The sequence below is a fragment of the Copadichromis virginalis genome, linkage group LG17, assembly GCF_057382275.1.
Source record: "Copadichromis virginalis isolate Kocher_CV1m ecotype Utaka linkage group LG17, C_Virginalis_male_GT1.1, whole genome shotgun sequence".
NCBI lineage: Eukaryota > Metazoa > Chordata > Actinopteri > Cichliformes > Cichlidae > Copadichromis > Copadichromis virginalis.
In genome coordinates this window covers 39,372,744-39,390,354 of record NC_140634.1, presented here as the reverse complement: position 1 = coordinate 39,390,354, position 17,611 = coordinate 39,372,744, and the positions used below count along the sequence as shown (strand labels likewise).

General features: G+C 45.5%; 1 protein-coding gene across 1 annotated transcript in view; it reads left to right on the top strand.

Moving 5' to 3' along the window:
* The window catches only part of adamts10 (ADAM metallopeptidase with thrombospondin type 1 motif, 10), a 65,507-nt gene extending 50,108 nt beyond the window's left edge, over positions 1 to 15,399 (top strand). Inside the window, exons 18-26 of the mRNA XM_085436199.1 lie at positions 3,270 to 3,393; positions 5,979 to 6,059; positions 6,146 to 6,309; positions 6,400 to 6,526; positions 7,662 to 7,791; positions 8,054 to 8,258; positions 8,947 to 9,123; positions 10,774 to 10,939; positions 12,676 to 15,399. Of these exons, the coding sequence (XP_085292325.1) occupies positions 3,270 to 3,393; positions 5,979 to 6,059; positions 6,146 to 6,309; positions 6,400 to 6,526; positions 7,662 to 7,791; positions 8,054 to 8,258; positions 8,947 to 9,123; positions 10,774 to 10,939; positions 12,676 to 12,785 (1,284 nt within the window). The 3' untranslated portion in view covers positions 12,786 to 15,399. The remainder of the gene's footprint in view (positions 1 to 3,269; positions 3,394 to 5,978; positions 6,060 to 6,145; positions 6,310 to 6,399; positions 6,527 to 7,661; positions 7,792 to 8,053; positions 8,259 to 8,946; positions 9,124 to 10,773; positions 10,940 to 12,675) is intronic.
* The last annotated feature ends 2,212 nt before the right edge of the window (positions 15,400 to 17,611 follow it).

Genomic DNA, 17,611 nt, shown 5'->3' with positions numbered 1-17,611 from the left:
GTGGTTTAACATTAATGTTTGTCAACCTAATGCAGCCTCTAAATAACATGCTTAACCTGTCAGTGAGCATAAAGCTCATTAATGAAAACAAAGTAACAAACTGCTGTGGATTTTGGCCCGTCTGTAGAAGAATGTAGTCAAAAGAAACCCTGGTGGTAACGTAGTGCAGCTTACATGGATCCCACTGAGTCCCAGTGGGTTTATTTTGGATGCACTTCCACTGTGGCGAGGGCAGAGAGAAGAAAAATCTACTCAGGATATCCAGCTTGTTGTTTAATAGTTGTAGCTCAGTTTTGTGCCAAAAGATTTTATTTTTCAGCTTCCCCTCCGCTGCCACTTACCCCCCAGTAAGCTCCTTTAATAAAAGTGCTTCAGACTGGTTTCACTGGAGCCGAGGAAGTTCCATCCAAAGAGACGACTTTGTTTATCAACACCCCCCCTCCTTCCCTCCTTCCCTCTGTAGTCTGCTCTGTTCTGCTCTGTAGGAACTCGGTGACCCTCCAGCTCAGCTGTGAGTCTGTCTGCGCTGCAGGCTGGCTTTCATTCACTCCGCTCTTATTATCTCTCGCTTTTTCTTTTTTCCCTCTACACCTCTCGACTCCTTTCTCTCCCTGTCCCAACTTTCCACCCCATCCTTTCCGTTGTTCGTGCAGTTTCTTTGTCTGCAGTCCACCTCTTATATGTTTATTGCACACATAAAACTTTAGCTAAACTGCACAGACATCTCTTTCTCATCACATCTGTGACTTCAAGCTGCTTTTGGATGCAAAGTTGCCGTCTAACAATCAGAGAGAGGAGAAACAGAAAGAACGATGGACGTGTGGGAGGTGGGAAAGGGCAGGGGAACAGATGTTGAGGACAACGTGTTGTTGCAAACATCTGCCGGGGTCTATTTCTTTGTCCCCTTTGGTGCAAATATAGAGTGTAGAAAACATTAGTAACACCTGTCAGGTAAATGCAGGTGCGACCTGTGCGCTCACGGGCTGATCTGCCCGGTTAAGAACCAAAGAGGATTTTTGAAGATTTCATTTTGGCACAGTTGCGACTTGACATTCCTAAGATAAAATCTACATGAAGTTTCAATTATTTTAGATTGTCTTGCAGTGGGTTTGGTCATTTTCATGACTGAGTTTCTTTCACAACATGTCCAACTAAAATCTAGGGCCAGATTTAAGTTAGCGTGACGCTTCGATTGCAAAAATGCGTCGATAGGAGTGGAAACTTCTGCGGGTGATCTGCTAACAATGCGCTAACCTATAAACAAAGATGCAGCAGGTTTATTTCGGTAAAATCAACACAATCTACCGAGAACAGTGCAAATTAGCCGCTCAAAAACAAACAGCCCCAGTGAGAGTAATCAACAAACCCAAATCATTCAGGCACAGGTTTGAGGCATGTGCTTTCTCCCAGGAAGCAGCAGGGCGGCTCAGCCCAACGAGGGGCAGCTGAGGGAGAATCGGTATGTCTTTATACAAGAACTCTTCTGTTGGGGAATGTCTGTGGGGTCTCGAAGATTGAAAAAGGAATTGTCTGGATAAATCGAACAGCCTAGTTGGAGTGCAGCGTTCATCCAGGGGAGTTACTACAAACTACTTCACCTTGTAAACATGCAGTCTGTGTGTAGCAACGTAGGAAGAACAAAGCAAAATATGATGCGTCCACTTAATGAAGTTGCTGTGGTACATGCAGCATTTTGATGGATGTTTCAGTGTGTATCAGATACGTAACTGAGAAGTTAAAGAAGAAAAAATAAAGCAGAAAGTGTATTGGAAGCAAATAAACCAAAGAGTTTACAGTGTACACCAGTGACTGCAAATTAACTTAAATACAGTAATGATGTGAAACCTTAAACCCGTAAATCTGATTTATTAGTATTATTATTATATAATTATTGATCTCTGGCTCTCTTCCACAGCGTGTCTTTGTCCTGTCTTCCTTCTGTCACAGCAGATGGCCCCGCCCCTCCCTGAGCCTGTCTCTGTCGGAGGTTTCTTCCTGTTAAAAGGGAGTTTTTCCTTCCCACTGTCGCCAACGTGCTTGCTCATAGGGGGTTTCTCTCTAATACTGTGTGGTCTTTACCTACAGGTAAAGTGCCTTGAGGTGATTTTGGCACTATATAAGTAAAACTTACTGTGACAGAATATACATAACTAACGGCTTTTATGATCCACTGGCAGCATGTGGTTTTTTGGTGCACTCAAAGGTTTAGTGGATTCTAGGCAGATAAACTTGAATTGATTGGCACCGAGCACATTTTCCCCCACTGATTATTTGAATAAATTAACTTTTGATTTGATATATTTCAGTTACATTTTACAAATTATTGCTTTGTGTGTACATCCATTAAAAAAATACGATTGTAATAAGGGAAGAATGATCGACCTTTTCATTTAGGAGCACAATCAGGGGTAGAGTCACATGTGCTTGCTCATAGGGGGTCATATGATCATTGAGTTTTCTCTGTATGTACAATATAAAGCACCTTGAGGCAGCTGTTGTTGTGATTTGATGCTGTGTAAATAAAATTGAATTGAATTCAAAGAAAAACATCAAATTCAAATCTTTGAGGAACTCGTTCCTGGTTTGTTGTGACATGGGTGCCAATAACTAATTCACTGAGTCATTGTTTCAGCTCTAAAATAACGGTTTCTGGATCAATGTTTATATTTGTTGTATTTAGTTAGATTGATCGAATGGACACAGAGGTGGTATGTGTTTCATTTTCTGCTGTTTGAGGACGGGGAAACCCGATCTGGGCAACACGTGTTGGGATCTCTAAGATTATAAGCTTTTATATCTCACCCCCTCCTCACAAAGCCACCGGACGAATCAGCATTTTGACTCATTTAATTCTGATCCAATCGCTGTTAAAGTCATAATAAACGTAAGCCTAATTATCCTGCTGTACAATAAGCAGCTGCCACAGGAATATATGAGAATAAGAGCAGTTGCTATTCGTTTCTGCACTTTTGTTTAGGTTTGCTTCGCTGTAAAACAGTTTGAGTAAAACCACCTGTAACGCTCATCATGAAATTTATTTATGTCGACAGCTATGAGTTTAGCAACCTAAGAGCTTTATGTCTGCACAGGATCAGAAAAACACATCTGGAGTTACCATCTGATATTTCTGTGTTTTGAAAAAGTGGCCTGGAAGACATTAGGAGGTAATCCCTCAGGCCGGCCTCTGACACCTCTCCACTTACTGACTGTGCCCCTTCACCCGTGACCCCGAGTGACCCTGCGGCTCACTAGTTTCTCCCTTCCCGCAGCACGTCGGTTGCGACCGTGTCCTCGGCTCAGACGTACGCGAGGACCGCTGCCGGATCTGCGGCGGCGACGGGAGCAGCTGCACGTCTGTGGAGGGAGTCTTCAACGACTCGCTGCCAGAAGGAGGTAGAGGACTAAAAATAATCACCGGTCAATGTGTAAAATGCTGCTGTGTTGTTCTCAGTAGATAAAGATTCATTTATTTGGGGCGGGGACTTACTGCTTTTACTTTCAATATTTGAACGGGGTCCACTTCTCCGAGATTTGGATTAAGTTGAGGTATTTGCCACGAGAAATTATGCAATGTAATTTATCTGTTGACCCAGAAATGTGCACATTTGGACGCTCTGGAGTCTGAGTGCACCTTGGAAAGCTGCCTTGCGGTGTGAGTTAGGATATCCCAGACTTTCAAAATATATAATTTAATTGTCTGTTCTCATGCAAACTGCTCACAGCAGCGTGCTGCAAGGGTTATTTACACGATAAAGGTAACTAAACTCTACATCACGTCCACACGCAATCTTTTATTTCAGCACCTGTTGCAGTCGGAGTTTGTCTGATAAATGCTTCGAGATTAATGATGTGTTTACACATAGCAGGTGAGAGTTGATGCACTCCAGACTTTCGGTTGGCCGTACAGATTGTAACAGTCACTTATCATTAGCACCTGGGGGAAAAAGGCAATTCCTGTTTTACAAAGTCTATAAATTCCTGAATATTCTTTTTATATGAATGCCACAGGAGTCTATGCATCCGTCCATCAGCTTCGAGTTTTCAGAAAGATATGCCTGCATGTCATCTGCATACCTTCATAACAAAATGTTGTTAGTGGGTTTAACCTGCACGGTGTCGCAGCATTAAGACAGAGCACAGGCCAGCTGCCAAATAAAAGTAGTTGGACGTTGTTTTGACGTGTAAAAGGAAACCAAACGTCACATCTGCATCAAATTCCACCCCAGGGTCATACGGACGCACAGCAAAACTCCTGGAAAACACTTAAGGAACGTGCAGATATAATCGTATGTTGCATACACCATACACTACATACATGTTGGTGCATTTATCCACTGGCCACCCAGGGACACGTGGCAGACAGATTTAGGTCAGGTCCGGCCAGCGTGGCTTGAGGTCCTGCTGCCGACGGATCTATTTCGGGTTACTTTCTCCCCACAACACCAACTCCAGAGTCTCTCACCCAACTGTCAGGGACACACCCTGAGCAGGCAGCTGAACCACAGTGGCCAGGCCAGCCTGTCAACCCCAAGCCGAGGGATCCACTAACCTCAAAATATCTCACTTTATTGTTTCCTTTAAAAAAAGAAAGTCCATTAGTGAGGCTGAAGTGATGCTGCCCTGCAGCTGGAGCCAACTTTTGATCTGTGTCTTTGCAAAGGACGATACAGGCGGAGGGGCCACGGTCGAACACCCACTCCAATCTGTGCAATAACAGCGCAGCTACAGAACAAGCACTGTTAGTGGTAGTTGCACACCATATTTCAAAACCATGAGTGCTGCTGTAACATTTTCTTGGAAGGTTTTCAGAACCAGCTGCAGCAGTCTGCAGATGTGCCCAGACCAGTTAAGGAGGCACTGGTGAGCACAGCCGGTGCTGAAGTTCATCCCAAAGGTGTTTGATGGGGTTTAAACACCTTTGGGGCCACATGGACAAACGTGGCTACAGATTTTTTGGCACAATACATTTTTATCAGTACAACCAGCAGATGTGGCTCACTTGGATTTTAAATGTAAACTCACAAACTTGATCACAGCATGTTCTCATCTCCAGCCAAACTCAAACTGCAGGCACAGGACGGCCTATTCTGGTCGCCGGCAGAGTTATGAGTAGCAGAATCATTCAGTCGTGTCCACAGCGAGATTTTGATCTCATTAAACTTCTAAAGCCTCCAGGCAGTGCTTCTCTTCCTCTCTGTTTCGGTGATTTCAGGGCTCCCTGTGGAGCTTTTGACCTCCAGTAGAGCTGCGGAGCACGATGTGGGACCTAAATCTATGACTTCCTGTCAGACCGTTTCACTGTACCGGGCAGATGAGTAGGATTCCTTTGAATGTGTTCGGACTGCTGGTGAAAAAAGGCACTGGCACATTTGTAGACATTTCAAGTCTCCGGCCAGTCTACCTGCCTCACTGCCGGCCTGGTTGTGATAGGCAGTGAGAAGCCGGGTCCGGGTGCTGCACAGATCATTTGCTCTCTGTTTACCACACAGCTACTCTTTGTCTGAGGCTAAATGCTTCTCACTCTTTTCAAGTAAGCATCTCCTCCTACAGACCCGGAGCTGGGTCACTCTCAGGTCACGGGGTATACTTTATTTCTTCTTTTGTTCATTCCTTCTTCCTCTATGAGCTGAAGTTATTTACAGGGCTGCATCGGCTGGACTGCTGGCCTCACGGCAGAACAGATCCGAGGAAAGCAGTGGGAGAGCGGTTGGAGGTGAGACGAGCATAAAAGGGGACAAGAGACCAAAACAGATGGAAGGAAAAAGGAGAGAAGTTGGCTCTTGGCATAGTTCTCGCTCTCGAGCAAAGAGCCGAGGACCGCTGCCCAGGAATGCAGCTGGAATCTATAGCCTCTGCTTAGCCCATCGGCGTCCCACGAAGCTAAACACTACTTATGCATCACTCCCGTGATCCTGGGAGAATAAAGCTCGTTCGCTCAGTTTTCACCTTTTGACTTTGTGTGGCTTTATGTGTCTCAGGTTATGAAGAGGTGGTCAGAATTCCCAAAGGGTCCGTGTTCATCCACATACAGGAGCTCAACATCTCCCTCAACTACCTTGGTAAGACGATGCCCTGTTAGATTAGTATGCAAGTAGTTAAAAACAAGTCGTTGCACATAATAATCTTTTATGTCACTGCACCCCAGCACTGAAGAGTAAAGGCGATCAGTACTTCATCAATGGGAAGCTCAACATTGACACGCCACGCAGGTTCAATATCGCCGGCACCACGTTCCACTACAGGCGGCCCGCCGATGGGCCGGAAAGTCTCGAAGCTCTGGGGCCGACAAACATCACCCTGTTCGTCATGGTAAGAACAAGAGCAGAGACGCTCCGAGCAGGCCTTCTGAAAAGGAGGCAATACTAAGTGAGTCAGCTTGAATTTTCCTTTTTCGTATAGGTGCTGGTGAGGGAAGAAAACCCAGGGATACACTATCGTTTCAACCCGCCCCTCAGCAGGGATCCTCTGAATGGCTTTGCCTGGCACTACACCTCGTGGTCTCGCTGCTCAGCTCTCTGCGCTGGAGGTAAACGACACAAACGGGTGCCGGCGGCTCGATTCCCCGGCTGCACCTGGTTGTAGCTAAAATAATCTGCTGCTAATGTTAGACGAACTTGTTCCAACGCCACGCAAACACCAAGCTGCTGGGATTAACTCGCTTTTGAATGTATGAAATCACAAATACACTGGCGTTCAAGGACACAAGCCATGATTGCTTGTTTCACTCATGCAACGTGTTCTTAACCTCAGACCGGCTCCTGTGTTTGCAGTTTTTACGCTAAGCTAAGTAGCTGCTCGGTGCGCGGCCGTCTCCTGTTTTTCCAGCAGACTCGAGAGAGTAATCTGAATTTCCTCATCTAACAAATATGAAAGAATTTCACAAAGAATGTTTTGGTCAGGAGCTTTGACCCGATGCACGCTTGTGTTTCTCTCTAAACACACACAAACACACACACACACAAGCCCGCGGCATAAATCCCAGTAGGCGAGCGCTGACCCGGAGAAGACACTGGAGTTTTCTTGGAGTCGAAGCCAGAGGTGTTGGAGCACATCTCCGTAAGCTTCAGCAGTATCACACGTAGCCAACTTTTATTTTTCCTCCCCGGCGTTCGTGAGTTAATGACCCATTTCGCTTTACGTGATAAGAACTTGTTTTCCCTCTGGATGAATTGGCGTGGAGGCTGTGAATATAGAAGGAAACATTCAGACAGCTGCTTTTGTTTGTTGCGCTCTCTTTGTGGAAGCTTCACCTTGAAGTCTAAGGAGGCAAACATCACCTGGATGACTGAGAACCTACACAGATGTGTTATAAAGTAGACTTCCCTGGCTTTCACAGCTTAAACGAGCATTTAAGACACGACTGCGTACAATATGACGCTCGATCGGACAATGTTTACTCCCTACCAGCCGCTCGCAGCAGGTAGCTGCTCTTCTCGAGCCCGGCTCTGCTGAAGGTCACTTCCTGTTAAAGGGTTTTTCCTTCCCACTGTTGCCTAGTACCTGCTCAGAGGGGCTCATTTGATCGTTGCTGGTCTTTACCTTACAATATAAAGCGCCTTGAGACGACTGTTATTGTGATTTGTCACCATATCAATAGAGTTGAGTTAAATGATTATGGTCGACGCCTTAAACGTGTTAATAAGAGACGCTTTTGCCTGTAGGTATGCAGATCCAGCAGGTGGTGTGTAAGAAGCAGGCGGATCAGTCAGCCGTCTACAACCACTTCTGTGACAAGAAGAGCAAACCCAAAGAGAAGAGACGATCCTGCAACACTGAGCCATGCTCCCCAACGTGAGTGGACTCACATGAGATTTCTGGATTTCCACTGAAACGTCTGTTATCACTGTGTACTCTATATCTGTCTAAAACTGCAGGTTTCAGTTTAGGTTCCTGTTACTCTTTCTATGATTTGGGCTGTTTTGTGTTTATTAGCTTGGCACGTTTGCACCTATTCTACCTGTGCTCTGCTTTTTTATGCTATCATCTCCCTGCTTTTATTGTCATTACACTGTCCTCGTTTGTGTTACGTCACACGCATCCACACATCTTCTAGCTGGTGGACAGGAGAGTGGTCAGAGTGCAGCCGCAGCTGTAACGGCGGCCTGCGGACTCGGGAGGTGTTATGCAAAAGGAGGATCTCCACAACGGAGGAGAAGATCCTGGACGACTCAGCCTGCACCCCCCCTCGCCCTTCATTCACTGAGCCCTGCAACAACCACAGCTGCCCCCCTGAATGGCTGGCCCTGGACTGGTCGGAGGTAGGCCGGCCATCTGAGCGTTTCCCAAGAGAGCACTCTTGCTGTGTTTTTTAGGCAGCTCGTGTCTGATTTTGAAGCAATGCCTGAGTTTGAGAAATTCCTCTCGGATGAAGCAGTCGTTTCTTTTCCAGTTGAACCCAAGAAACCCAAACGTCTGCCAGCACATAAAGTAAGAGTACCTTAGCCTTGAAATACACAACAGGGGCACGGAGCTCTGAACATGCAGCGTCACTCACGAATGCATGCTGTTAAAACCGTCACAGGGGAATGTGACAGCTAGTTTGAGGAAGTTTAAGGCTGTCGGAGCGCCGTGACTCTCTTATGCGACACGTCTTGTTGGTTGTTGCTTAACTACAACAGTATAAAAAGTCCTTCTTGTTCACTGCTTTGTTCCTGGAACGAAACTTTGTTCTCACAGTTCTGGATGAATTGAAACTGAATTAAATAGTGTCAGAAATCAGTCCGGGTTCAACTTTTCTCTGACGTCTTATGTAATGTAGCCATGGCAGGAATTAGGCCCAGCTGTTTTACAGGAACTCTGTAGTTTCTCAGCTTTGTTTCCTGTACAGCTGCTGCCCTCTGCTGAGAGAGTTGCGGTTTTACAAGCTGCAGCCTGCTGCACCTTCGCCTGGCTTCCTCTCTCGACCTTCCTGCCTGATGTTTTCTCTCTTTCCTTTTCTCTCTGCAGTGCACCCCCAGCTGTGGCCCTGGCTACAGGCACCGCGTGGTTTTGTGTAAGAGTGGGGAGAGTGGCGACACGCTGCCAGAGTCCAAGTGTCCAAAACTTGGCCGGCCCACCTCCAGGGTCCGCTGTAATCTGCAGCGCTGCCCTCCCCCTCAGTGGGTGACGGGTCCCTGGGGAGAGGTAAAACACAGACTCGGAAACATATTGGCCCCTTCCTGATTTCTTAGTTTTTTTGCTTATTTGTCACACTTACATGTTTCAGACAGACAAACAAGTTTTAATATTAGACAAAGACAACCCAAGTAAATACAGGTTTTAAATTATGATTTTGTCGTTAGGGGGGAAAATGTGACAGAGCCCTTAAACCTGGCTGTGCCACTCTCGGCAGCAAGAGCTGCAAAATCAGGCGTTTGCGATATCTGACTTTCACATCGCTGTGGAGGAATTTTTGCCCATTCCTCTTTGCAGAATAGTTGTAATTCATCCACGTCGGAGCGTTTCTTTTTTTATCGCCTGTTTGAGGACACGCCAGAGTCACTCCAAAACCTTCATTTTGTTATTTTAGCCATTCTCCCATCGGCGCCGTTGACCCGGTCTCTTTCTGATTGTTGAATCATGAACTCTGAGTTGAACTGACGCAGGCCTGCGAGGTTCACCACCGCTCTCACCGTGGTTCACTGCAGTCCCAAAACTTCCAGACTGTGTTTTTAGATTGTTGTGTGTCTTTTAGCCTGCTTCAGTCACACAGCTTCAGTTTAAGTGGTTTTTCAATCCGGCACGTCTGGCAGTAATCGGGGCTGGTTATAGCCGCAGAAATGAAACTCAAGCAACTACCTTTTCACATGAAGCCAGGTTGGTTTAGCTTTTTATTGCCATAATAAATTAAATCATCCTTTAAAAACTGCATTTTATGTGTTTTGTTTATTTTTTTACTAATGTTAAAATTTGTTTGATAATCTGAAACATGTATATGCTGCCCTCACGACACGTGACCATGTGAAGCTAGAAAGCTAGCGAACAAAATAGAGGAGATCTTCCACACAAGGCTTGCCTTTCTTGCTTTTAATGAAGATCCTTTAAAGCCTTATCTCTCTCAAGGCTTCTCCTTGCTATTTCTCATTTGTAACTGAAACATACAGAAAATGAAAATAAATTGCTAGCTAACACACATCTTAATGACAAACTTACTGATTAGCCTAGCTTAACACGTGCGTTACATTAGCATCGCAGTTCACTCCATGTAAACACATATAAAAGTTATCTCTGAACATATTAATACTCACAAAGACGAACGTTTCCCAAGGTACAAGCGTGTAGGGCACTCTTAGCGTGTACATGAACTCGTTCACTCTTTTAATACTGCCGAAGCACTTTTCACGGCATTAACGGAGAAAATACGTCAAAGATAGGTTAATGATCAGAGCGCTCCCTCGCTCCCATTTCCGCACATAGAATACAAAAATCACTTGTGATAACGATGTCTCACTCTGAGCAAATTACGAACCCATACATTTTAACTGTTTTTAGCATGAATCACTTATAATATTTCTTAACTTTGAACTTATTTATCACTTTGCTTATGTAACTTAATCAGACTATGCACTAACTACTGACTTTTGACCAAAAGGCATAACAATGTAAGAGAGACAAATATGAAAGAACAGGGAATCAGGAACGCTTTCGTGGCCCTGTGTACACTCGTACAGTCTCTCACATACACTAATATTGACGGCGATATCCATCTGACGCATGTCTTTGTTCTCAGTGAAATGACTGCAGTTGTAAGCGCAGGATTCATTGTGTCTCTAAACGTGCGTCTTTGTGCTGTAGTGTTCTGCAAAGTGTGGTCTGGGTCAGGAGATGCGCTCAGTGCAGTGTCTGACCCACACGGGACAGCCCTCCAACGAGTGTCTGGATCATCAGCGGCCTGTAGCCATGCAGCAGTGCAAGAGTAAATGTGACACCAGTCTGCCCGTCAGCATAGAAAACCCTGAAGGTGAGAGCTTCCTGCCTTCTTTGACTGTCCTGCAACGTAATGTTGAATAAAACGAATCTTCTTCCTTTAGCGGTCGCCACAGGAAATCATCTGCGTCCACTCACCCTGTCCTCCTGTCACACTAACCCTCCTTCACTACATCAATAAATCTTTTCCTCCTGGTTCACAACATCTTTAACATCTTTAGTTAAACATGTCCGTCATCCCTCCTCTGAACATCTCAGCCTTTCAACTGTTCAATTAAAGAAACTGGAACAAATTATGTGCTTTAGTAACGAAAAGCCTAAAGAACAAATCTGAAATTGTGACGATGAGCTGTGGGGAACGTGGCAGCGGTGTGAGGACCCAAATGCAAAATGAAAGCATAATATGTTCCAAAAACACAAGCAAACATTTTCACCTCGAGCGGATATATTAGTAAGTATATGGTAATGTGGACGACTACACAAAGGACGAGGGAAGAATGAGGCGCTAAATACAAAAGGTAACGAGGCGAAACAATTAGACGAGTGAAGCAGAAATACAGCAAAGTCACAGCGGACTACCAAAGTAAAACAGGAAGTACCTAACCTGGGAGGACGGACTCGCAGGAACAAACTTGGCACGAAAGAGGAAGAAAACAATAAACTAAGCAAAATAAATTTGACTCAAAGTAACCAGAAAGTGAAATAGGAAGTAGGGCTTGGGGTGGCAAACAATAATAAACAAACTGCAGCACAACTTTAAATAACAACGAGCATTAAAATATATTTTTTTAATTTGTCTTGTGTAGATTTAAGTGAAAGCACCCGAGTTAAGTTTCGCTTGTTGTGTTTAGCTTCAATCTGTTGTGCTGATCTTGTTCATTTAAGTTAAACTGGTTGACCAGTTAGCAGTGGTACCAGCTGACATGGTGTAATCGGATTACACCATTTTCAGTGTAACAAGAATCAAAAGAGATGCTAATCGTGCTAAGGGCGAGTGGACCAGCGGCCCCCAACCCTCGGGCGGTACCAGGCCGTGAGTCGTTTGGTACCGGGCCGCCAGAGTTGAGGCTCGGGTGTGACATTTATGGTTTCCAGGGGGTTTTTTTTAAAGTTTTTATCGTTAACTCGGTTTCCCCGGGTATTTTCCCGTGTGTTATAAATAAATCTTCTTTTTTTGGTGCTGCTTTGATTTTGTTGTATTTATCCGCGAGACCTTAAATCAGAATCAGAAAGGGTTTTATGTTGAGCAGGTTTACAACGTTAGGAAATTGCTGCGGTGCTTCAGTGCAAAACATACTGTCAGACAACACTTAAATAAAAACAAAAATAAAAGTGCTAAGCAGATAGATGTCTGCTGGTCCGTGAAAATATTGTCGGACATAAACCGGTCGGTGGTGCAAAAAAAGGTTGGGGACCGCTGAAGACTACAACTTTAGACAACACCAGCAAATAGAAAAACAATGCAAAAGCACGCAAAGCATAAAGGAAGTCGAATAAAACACAATAGATGGAGACAGAATATGAATAAAATATAAATCCTTTATAAAGACTTTAACGACGGACCAGCTGCTGAGACGACAGAAAGTGCAAACAAAGGATTGTTTAGTGCGAGAGAGAAAAACACTTCTGCAGCGTTTTTCTCTCTACCTGCGTTTTCTTAAACTGCAGTGCGACTGAGCTTTCAGGGCCGACGCATTAAGCAGTCGGGCTGAACGGTGAGAACATACAAAGATGACGCACCAATCAAGCTTTTGTCTGTCTCCCCCTCAGAGTGCAAAGATGTGAACACTGTGGCCTACTGCCCCCTGGTGCTCAGGTTCAAGTTCTGCAGCCGGCCATATTTCAGACAAATGTGCTGCAAGACGTGCCAGGGACACTGACTCCACGAGCATCCGGCATCCATCTTTGGGTCCTGCACACTCACACAGTAAGCCTGAAACCCTCCCACTGAGCCTCATAGCAGCACCCCTCACTCTGCCTCCGTCGCAGGAGCGTGGGATCTAACTGGGACGCCATCACACGGACGCCCGGTCCTATATCTGGTCGGAGGAGCTGTTATTCTCCAGCCAGGACCCAGATCGGACACCTCTCCGGGCCGAGCTGAGTTCATACATTCCACTGGAGGGAAGGCTGTTGAGACCCGGAGAGGCAGAGAGACTGAGATTACCTTCCCCCTCTCTCTCTCTGTCTCTCTAAACTTTCCCTTTATTCTAATATTTTGGTGCTACTGTATTTCTCTTTGGCCACAGGACTGGTTGCAGTACTTTTGAACCCCGCTTGTTTGTTTGAGTGTCTGAAAAGTTTAGCCTTAGCTCTTGAACCTCTGTGTTAGGCGGTGATATTTGCTTAGTTAGTCGTTTTTCAGAAATCCACTTTGTAAAGACAATTATTTTCCAGATCATCCCCACCCACAGAAAAGGAATACGGTTACAGGTAGATCATCTGCGTCTATGTTATCAGATAGCTTTTACTTGACCGCGTCGTTTTTATGTCGTTGCTTTGTTCCGTGTCGGCGTATTCATCGAGTTCTCGCTGTTATTCAGCTGAAGTATGGGCAGAGTCCGATTTGCACAAAGAGTTTGAGGAATTTTGTATTTCGTGTTCGTTTTCGTGTGATTTGATGTCTGTGTGGAGACTATAAATGTCTCGCCGCAGTGAACATGCCACAGTCTTGCCATGTCGGTTACTTTGCTTAAACGTAATCACCTCGGCTGTACGACATCGCTTCTCTCGACGGCGCTTCATCCACGAAGGATCCAAATGAAGGAAAATCCACTCGTCAGAGCGCGCGGCGCGTCACGGTGAGCCAGCGCTGCCTGCGGGAACATGCACGGCGAGGATGAGAGAAGACACCTGACCAGGCGGCCTTTCAGAGAGCGTTGTTATCGCAGGGGTGCGCGATTCACAGGCGGCCTTAAGCCTTCGTTCAGACTCCTGTGGGAGCAACGCTGACATCACATTTCTCAGTTCACGTGTGGTCATGTCACCCTCTCAGCAGCTGGGAGCGCGCCAGCCACAGGCTCGCATTGTCTTCCCCGTTGCAGTGCAGGATTCATGCATGACCAAGTTTTAATGACCCACTTTTCCAAATGCAGTTTCAGCTGCTTTTATATTACAGATCATGCCGCCTACTGCGGCTCAGCATGATTCATCAGATCTGACGGCATAAGCGTGACATGTGATGTGCTCTGAAAGCCCGCTGTGGTTCCACTCTTCGCAGAAGTCCCCGCTGGTCACAGCTGAAAGCAGCGCCACGTAACGCTAAATGTCATCACAATGAGAGGAAGCTGCAGCACGTCTTTAATTGTTCTTCCCTTTTTTGTTTTCTCCTATGGTGCTCTGGTTTTGAATGGTGCTATCACTTCACTGTTGTTGCCGGTTTAAACACTTAGAATCCGTTTGAGCCTTTTGTGTTGAGTACTGACCTGCAGAGGTGGCCTGTGGCGTGCAGCTGCTTGGGGTCCTGCACCTGCCAGGCGCTGCGTTTGGGTTCCTCTGATTTTTCATACGTAACGCTGCTTTACTCGGGCTGCGGTCGAATAGTCAGTCTTTCCTGGGAAGCGTCTACGTAGCAGCTGTAATAAGAGCTCCGGTGCGTCTTTATTACCTCATTTAGCAGATGAGTCCTTTTTTACACAGCCGGCAGAAAACGCAGCAGGATCAGGCCGAGCAGGTGACCTGTCCCAGCACGGTAGACCCGCCTGCCCAGCATTAGGCAGCCCACTGCCATGAATCCTCCTCCACATCTTTCCGTGACCTCATCATGCTTCCCATCCATGTCAGCAGGGAGCAGGAACGTTTCCTTCGTCTTTTTCCTTTTTTCCTCCAGCTGTTCGACTGCAGCCTTCAGTGCAGCGCCTTCAAATCCCAAAGTGCAGCTCACCACATTTGTGGATCGTTTGAAAAACAAAACATTTTGATATTCAGAAAACTGACTTTTGGAGATCTGTGCACAGCTTCTCAAACATTACCCTGCTAATCATCAAGTATATTTATAAGAAGTGCACTCGGGTATAACCTGTAACATTTGAGAGCGTAATTGTTGCAGAGAATCCCGTTAAAGCTCATTTACACCTGGTACCGACTCGCCATCGCGTCAGCTGCGCACACGTGATTGTGTCACGGTGCAAACGCTGGTTAGCGTCACAGATGTAGTTCACGTCTAAATCGCTTTTAATGATCGAACGCTGGAGCGACGGCGTCGCCGCTGTCACGCGTGCACGAGCCGACAGGGAGGAGAGCCGGCAGACGCTGAACGTTTCCCCTGCATCGACATCACTGATACCAGGTGTAACTGTGGAGCTATGACGAGAGCGCAAACCCGACTTACCTGATCCAAGAGGAGGGACAGCTTCAGTATTTGTTATTCTGTTTTACACATGCTAATTATAACATGACATGTACTGTATATTGTTTAATACTATAGAAGACGAATCCATTTGTCCCCCATGTAAATCTTTTGTCAAAGGAAATATTAAAAATGATTAAACGTGGTGCAATGTTGATTGTAAGGATTTCTTTATTTTCTTATTAGAATTTTAGGTTTCCGTCATCAAATCTGTCATCCATATTTGTACGTATGACACAGCTGGACTAAAATATCACCGCGTGTCATCCCGCCCGAGGTTTAGATCGTCAGTTCGTCTATTTCTGGATCTGCCCTCTGTCACGGAAAAGTTGACACAAGAACCTCTTCCTTTTGTCTCAGTGAGACTTCACTCGTTTACCAATCTTTAAAATAATGAAAATGGTGACGTGAAAGTTTCTCGATATTTTTATGATACATTTTTATTTATTTAAAGCCGAGGAAAATTTAGTTTGCTCAGATTCTTTAATACTAAGAACGCCACAGCAGCGTTAACTCAGCAGAAGTTCCATCCATCCATTTTCCTCGTGTTCAATTCAGGGTTTAATACAATAATCAAGTCTAAATAAAAAACTCCTGTGCAGATCCATAATAATAATAATAACTTTATCAATAATAACTTTATTGATCCCATTCACTCAGTGAAGCATGTAATGTAGGAAACCACATGACTCGTGAGAACACATTTTACACCAGTTTGAAATCTGAACAAAGCGTCCTCTCAGTTTCTGTAGATCTATATCTATAGAGAGAGATCTTGGGGTTATTTGCTTCAGCTTATCAGGGTCGCGGGGGGGGGGGGCAGTCTTAGGGCGAGAGGCAGGGTGCACCCTGGACAGGTCACAGGGATAACACAGAGAACCATTCGCACTGCCACATCCACACCTATTTAGAGTTTCCAATAAACTTAACCGCACTAACTGGGTGTCTTTGGACCGTGGGGGGAAGCCAGAGCACGCAGACACGGGGAGAACATGCAAACTCCACAGACCTTCTTGCTGTGAGGCAAACGTGCTAACCACCGTGCCACCGTGTATATATATCTCTATATTTATCTATATAGATATATTTTTTCTACTTACTTCTTGCTTTTCTACTCTGACGGAGCACTCAAAGAGCTTTACACAGGCTAGTGTACATATCCTTTCTTATGGATAGAGGCGGGCAGCGGTGGCACTGTGGTTAGTACTGCCTCACAGCAAGAAAGTCTGTGGAGTTTGCATGTTCTCCCCGTGTCTGCGTGCTCTGGCTTCCCCCCACGGTCCAAAGACACCCAGTTAGTGCGGTTAAGTTTATTGGAAACTCTAAATTGCCCATAGGTGTGAATGTGAGAGCGAATGGTTGTTTCTGTGTGTTAGCCCTGCGACCTGTCCGGGGTGTACCCCGCCTCTCGCCCTAAGACAGTTGGGATAGGCTCCAGGGGCCCCGCAACCCTGAAAAGGATAAGCGAATGGATGGATAGAGGACTCGAGAACTTAACTGCTGTTTGACAAAACCCATCTGCTGTTGGATGAGATTAACCAGTCAAACTTCTGTAACAGATTTTATGAACATCAGTGTAGCTACAGAGAGAACCTACAAGCCAAGAAAGGCTAGATACAAATAAATGCATTGAAAAGATTTTAAAAATCAAAGAAATGGACACCAATACTTGTCTATAGGCAGATCATAGGACAACAATTAGTAAACAGATGGAATCATCGGACTCAAACGCTGGGCTGATGTTTAAAGATTCCAGCTGTTCTCAGCTCCTCTGGCTGACGGTCCCGCGCTGGTTCATACACGGCGAGTGTGAGAAACACAGGCACCGAGGCGAGACGTGAAGTGCTTTAAAAGGATCTCAAAATCAGCAGCAGCTCGCTCCTGCGTTCCCTCCGGTCCTCGTGTGAAGCGGGTGTAGAACGTTTAGTCGGAGAAAGTTTCTTCCTCTGTGCTTTAGAAGCATTGACTGAAATTTACACCCGCACGAGGATCTAGAACAAATTTAAAAGGAATCGAGGCCGCTGGTTTAGGTCACAGCTCGAGCAGCTGAGCATGCACCACAGGCCTAAATGCAGGCCTGCATTTGTCTCTGCGGTCCCGTGTTATCAGGAGACACGGCCGCATGCAAAACACATCGCTATATATTATGTGCAACACCTGAAAAGAGACTGAGTTAAAAACGGTAGAAGTAATTAAAAGGAGGCTCATGAGACAACCTCGAACACACTAGTGAAGTTCCAACCACAAAGACACAAAACTAAATACAAACTAAGAAAAACGTGACTTTAAACGACAAGAGAAAAAAAAAGGAGTGCACTGACAATAATGAGAAACAATCAGAGGTGCAATCACAGAGAA